This window comes from Sparus aurata, chromosome 9, assembly GCF_900880675.1.
Source record: "Sparus aurata chromosome 9, fSpaAur1.1, whole genome shotgun sequence".
Lineage (NCBI taxonomy): Eukaryota > Metazoa > Chordata > Actinopteri > Spariformes > Sparidae > Sparus > Sparus aurata.
The window spans coordinates 25520547-25526954 of NC_044195.1; the positions used below are offsets into that span (position 1 = coordinate 25520547).

General features: G+C 42.4%; 1 protein-coding gene across 1 annotated transcript; it reads right to left on the bottom strand.

The window, feature by feature from the left end:
- Nucleotides 1-3745: 3745 nt before the first annotated feature.
- On the bottom strand, nucleotides 3746-5941 carry cxcr4b (chemokine (C-X-C motif), receptor 4b). The gene is made up of 2 exons (XM_030427273.1): nucleotides 5806-5941; nucleotides 3746-5493 (listed from the first exon to the last, which is right to left on the bottom strand). Exons 1-2 carry the CDS (start codon nucleotides 5809-5811, stop codon nucleotides 4363-4365), a joined length of 1137 nt encoding a protein of 378 aa, XP_030283133.1. The 5' UTR covers nucleotides 5812-5941; the 3' UTR covers nucleotides 3746-4362.
- Between the last annotated feature and the right edge of the window lie 467 nt (nucleotides 5942-6408).

The window sequence follows — 6408 nt, forward strand, 5'->3', positions numbered from 1 at the left end:
TACCGGATGCTTTGGGGTTCCGGCTAGAAACGAGTGGATGAAACGCAGTTCCGACGGACTTATTTAGTCCAGGATTGTACACAGGGTAGACAAAATAATGTAAACACAACGTGGGAAATAACTTTCAGGGTTAACTTGATCATGTGTATGAATAAGTTGCATGTAAACGCACTAGAACTCAGTAAGAAGTATCCAAAAGTCATAGAGTAAAATACAGTAACGCAAGTAATAGTCTATAACTATTGTAAACATGAAAGTCACCCATACCTATATTACTTGAGTAAAAATTAAACATTAAATGTTCATATGGGCGTCGGTGTCAGAAGAACAAGTTAAAGTCAACTACACATATTTAGGCCCACATGTATATACTGTATATGAGTAGTGTTGTATAAAGTACCCAAAAGTACTTGAATAAAAGTCAAATATGACTTTGCTAAGTGAAAGTTAGCCATACAAACAGTATGCTATGTGAGCAAAAGTCTTAAAGTATCTGATATTAAATGTACTTAAGTCTCAAAAGTATAACTCAGGCAATAAAAGTAAAAGTAAATATGCATACATTAACATTTATGAAAATACTGTATACAGTGGGTTTACCGATTATCGGACTGGCAAGCATTTTTCTGATTATCTGAATCTTTTTTTTTTTTTATTGCTTGAGTGTATATAGGTTACTGTATAGTATGGGTCAAGTGATTATTGGTCTAGCCAATTATCGGATCTGATATTCAGCATTGTATCATGTTATATTTTTGTTGTTGTTGTTTTTATCTGATTACTGATAAAATACACAACTATAATACACAACTCTATATATATATATATATATATATATATATATATATATATATATATATATATATACATATACATATATATATAAATAAGTAACTGATAACTAGAGTTATGGAATTACAATGTACAAGTACCTGAAAACTGTAGCTGGAGGTCCAGTATTTGAGTAAATGCACCTTGTTACAATACCTCCCTGCTAAAAAATTGATTTTGACATAAACTCTGGAATTAAGATGATGACTTTGGCAAGGGAAGTTCTAACAACATGAAAAAATGTACTTAGCTTCCAGAAAATAGAAAATCATTTGTCTCCGGTCTGCGTGTGAATATAATAACAGTAGAAAACTGTAATGACAGTAATTGAGTACAGTATTTTGTGGGTGTTTCTGTTTCTCTGACAACAAAACACAGAGATGCATGGCAAAAAGAATAGAGAATAATTTGTACACAACCATGTCGTGCAGCTAGAAGTCTAAATGCTGAATAACCCTGAAGCTCTTGTGCTGTACACCTGAAAATATACTGTGACTGTGTTTATACAATGCACACAAACACATGGTAATAACACCGGTACAACAACATGACCACCATGTGTGGGCCTTTTTCTTTAACGCATCCACACGAACACTTAAAGTGACTGTCCATGAAATTGCTTTCACGCCTGTGGTCGAGTGCACTTAGTGCAGCCAGGTATTTGGTGACCTTTGCAGGAATGGCCATGCACAGTGAGTAATGGTAGTTTGAATACAGTGGGGGGTCATCAAAGCTTTTCTCAGGCTGTTGGCCACAGGAGCTCCTGGAGCAGGAAACAGCCTTCCTGCTGCTCACTTTCCAACCAAAACAATGCAGCCATTAGTGGAGCAGGTCACTGCCCGAAACTAACCTGTGGTATTTGTGCTCCTTTCATCCTCACTTTGCAATAGTCTTGTAAAATAGTCTCTGCACTCATACTGGCATTTATAAGTTTAATGCATCTCAGCGGTGAACCTTAAACGAGTCCCTACAATGGTCTCGAGATGTGGTGTGACGCTTGTATGCACGCTGGTAATGAATCACCAGTAGAGACTATTTCCTGTCCATTTCAACAGCTTTGGCCTTTAACCCATAAAACTAAACATGCGACGCTCCACTAGTGCACACATGAGTTTGTTTTCACTAATATATTAGATGTCAGAAAAGGTTGGACTTTTGCAACTCTGCACAGGAAAGATGATATGGATGTTTTGCAAGTGAGGATGGCTACACTATCACGAGATTATTATCATATTAGGGAGGTGAAATCTTTTCAAAAATAAGCACTTCCTGATGTTGATGTTACAGAACGGGCCGTATATGAAGTGTTTTTGTTGAGCCGTGAATATTTTCTCAAAACACAAAGAGAAGAAAAAGCTTTAATTATTAACGGAGAGGCTCCTGCTTGCACCCAAGGCTTAATTCTCGAAGGGGCCATGAGAACTTTTTGTGCACTCAAGTGGGAAATCTGCACAAATGCGCTGTCCATTAATGGTTCTTATGGCGATCAAATATTTATACAATAATATAAAGGGCAACCCACGGGAAAAAGATAATCAGTAAATCGATGAAAGAAATGACATTAAAGCGTGATGAAATCTCAGGAGCTGTCACGTGGGACAACAAGCATGTTCATCACGTTGTGTAACCAACCAGTTTGTTCTCACAGCCATTGTTTAAGTGTTTAAGTGTGATCACTCTGAATGTAAAAGCTACATTGAAGATAACTGACATGTGATTTAGGTCAGTATTATCCAAGGTCAACTCTGCACGCGTGGTGGTTGATATGAGAACAACAATAACAACAACAACTTCCCGACGGTGTAAGAAGCAGGTGAGGCAGATTTATCCGAGCACATTGAAGTGTTAATCGTGGATGGATCCCTGCGCGGGGCTGACGCAGTGGAGCTCGTATGCTAATCCCGAATCATCTGGGAGCATTTCCAACTGAAAAAGCACCTTTTGTTTTATCCTGTTGCACTGCGAGAGACCAGTGCCCCCCCCCCCCCCCCCCCCCCCAAAGAAATCTCCATTAACCCTGTGCCTTGGTGAGGGCACTTTACACCTTTCTTTTTTTTTTTACATGTAAAGAAATGGAAATGCTGTCCCACTGGAGCCTTGAATGGATGCCGGCGCTGCATGGCGCAGGGGCCATCTGACGACCTCATTCTTCTTGACGTCTATTGTTTGCCGGCTTCCTTTGGTCTCCAACTTGAACATCACTCTGTCACCAGTCCACCCAGATTAGATCTCTCGTACGTAAGAGCCCCCCTCCCAAAAAAAAAAGATTGATGCGTATGTGTGTTCAATTGTCATTTTCATGTCTCATCCCGTCACATATTTCTGGGAGATATATGTTGCCGGTGATGTATTGCATGAGTGCTCAACAAAGGCTCCCTATTTGCATCTTCAGAATATATAACCTGCGTTCTGAATGCCATCATTATTATTTTTTGTATTGTTCTGTGAGTCGGGCGATAGCAGAGTTGACCCGGTGACCGCCTTTGTTGAAAAGAACCAAGTTAGCACTTGTTTACAAGCCGAGCACAATGGAGGCAGTATATCTTACAAAACCGAAAAGAAAAGAGAAGAAAAGTCAAAGGAGAGGTTAACATGCTATTTTCTTTGTTAAGGAGCCATATGGGCGCTAATTATAAACCAAAGGTGGGAGCTTTTGTGTCATGGCTGCTCAAGATGTAAAAAAAAAGTGCACAGATGTTCTTGCAATTACAGGGCCGACCTGCTCGGTCCCCCTTCTGCTTTTGAGCCAGATCAGGTGGAGACATTTGTGTTCGGACCCCCCCCCCCCTTTAAAACACACACACACCCACACACACACACACACACACACACACACACACCTCATCCCCCACCCCCCGAGGCAAGGAGGAGCTGTTTGTTAGGTGAAAATGCACACCACACAGTCATCATGAGAGGCATTGAAGTTTTTTTTTTATTTTTACATTAAAACAACACACACACACGTTTAAAAAAAGAAGGTAAAAAAAGCAGCATGCAGTTTCTTTCTTTCTTTTTTTTTTTTTTTACAAAACTTCCAGTGTGAGTGACGACAATAAATAACAGCTTTCAGATAATCACACGACTTAAGTGCGAAACACACACAAAAAAAATGCTACAAACTATGTACAGGTTTTCCAAGAGCAGCTACCGTCCCTGATAATAGAAAGAAAGAGAATAAAGAGGGGCATTGTTCGCCTGAGCTTTGATACAGCATCGCAAATTGTAAAGATGAAAACAGGGAAGAAGGGATTTTGTTTGCACAGCTGAATGAATGGAAATGAGGCACTGCCTGAGGACACAATCCGGTTTGAGGAACATAAAACTTGCATAGAAAAATCGCAGTAAAAAAAAAAGCTTACAAGACACACAATTGCAGTAAACAAGGCCAACAAATCAAACTGTATAAACACTCTTTCTCTTTGTTTTTTCTTTTTTTGTTTTTTACATTTGTACAAAATGTAGTTCTTTTGGAATTAAAGCTTAGTCTTCTGTCCTGAGAGTTTCAAGTCACGGGTTGAGTTCGACTGTTCGTTAACTTGACAAAACGCTTGAGGATTCGGACTCGGTCGACACGGATGAAATCGGCCCTCGCTTTTTCGCCACGAGAGACGACTTCTGACTCGACCTGCTGGTGACTGTCAGTGCACTCCTGGCTGACTTCTTGAACTTAACTCCCAGGAAGGCGTAGAGGATGGGGTTCAGGCAGCAGTGGAAATAAGCCAGAGCCTCTGTGACGGAAATCCACTTTTCCACCGCCTGCTGCAGCGCGCAAGAGGACGGGACCACGTTCAGCATCATGAGGGTGTCCAGAAAGATGCCGATGCAGTAGGGCAGCCAGCAGGAGAAGAAACAGAGGATGAGGATGACAGTGGTCTTCAGAGCTTTCTTCTTCAGCGCCTGGCCCTTGGAGCCCTGCGACAGCCTGGCGATGATGATGCAGTAGCAGATGAGGATCACCAAACCGGGTAGGATGAAGCCCACCAGGATGTGCTGGAAGCGGAAAACGACCGTCCATATGAGACTGGTTTCCTGCGGGTAGATGCGCTGGCAGATGGTCTTGGGGTCCGCGATCTCAGTGGATTCGTCTGTGAAGAGGTTGAGGTTCGAGGAGCCCGTGTTGTGCACCCTGGCAAACACCAAGTCCGGCACGGTCAGCACAGCAGCAGGCAGCCACACGCCCAGATAGATCACCCTGCTCGCAAGGAGCTTCCTCTTGGCCTGGCTGTTGGTGGCATGCACGACTGCCAAGTACCTGTCCAGGCTGATGAAGGCGAGGATCAACACGCTGCTGTAAAGGTTGAGGGTGTAGATCATGTGCACAGACACACAGAGGAAATTTCCGACGTACCAGCTGCTGGCCGCATCCACGGCCCAGAAGGGCAGCGTGAGGACGAACAGGAGGTCGGCCACGGAGAGATGGAGCCGGTACTTGTCCGTCATGGTTTTGACTTTCTTCTGGTAGCCCATGACAGCGATGACTAATCCATTGCCAATGATCCCCAGGACAAATATTATTCCGTAAACGGTCGGGAGGAAGATCTTGTTGAAGTTGTTGCTGAGCGCGCTGCCACATGGCTCCTCCACGTCTATATCGAAGTCTCCGGACTCCTCTGAGAAGTGCTCAGTGCCGTTCATGTCATACATGTCGAAGGAAATATCAAACTGCAAGAAAAGAGGGACGAAAAGTTAGAAAAAAGTTGATCTATATGAATTTCTCCTTAAAAAAGGTGCAAGTTCTATTACTGACTTGAACTGTTAAAGTTTTAAAATGCCACTTTTCTCCCAAGTTGCTCATGTTTACAGTGGAATGCATTGTAGGTAGAAAAACAAGTAAGACTGCAGTGAGTTGAACAACTAGGTGGAAAACAAAAAAAACTGATCTCCAGTAATTGCCCTTCAGCAGCGTCAGGCAAAAGCACAGCAAAGTGTCACACACGAGTTAAGAAAAAAAAAAGCGCTCTGAAACAAACTCACCGCCATGATGAACGCTCGTCGGTTATGTAAGGTCAGGACGCGGTGTGTAAGTGTGCGTTTGCGTGTGGAGCAGCGCGACCACAGATGCTTCTCTCTCTGAACGAGAAGCCAAGAGACAAGGCATAAGTACGGCGGCGCTCCTGACCCCTCCCCCCGGGGGGGCGGAGGAGCAGCAGGACGCGCTCGACTCCAAAAACGGCCTGCCTATAAGACCAACGGACAGCTCAACAGTTGTGCCCCAAAACAACCAAAGAAACAACCGCGTCTGTTACAAGAGGCAGGGCTGAACAAATAAAAACAGTCTTTAGGGAGAAAGTGTGTCATCTTCAGTTGACCACTTTGACTCTGAACTTAGTTACATAAGGCTTATTTTTCATCATCATTCATTATGATAAAAGTGATCGCTGGTGTTTTTTTTTCCTCTTCTAGCGATCAAATCAGGCTTATCTTATTCTTACTCAACTTTCTATCATAAAACTGATAAACAGAGACCATATGTGTTTATTTTATACAGATAGAAATATACATATTTAAATATAGGGCTTAAAAACACCATCTCAGGATGAAAGATGTGATAAACGTTCTTCATTAATTCTACAGTGT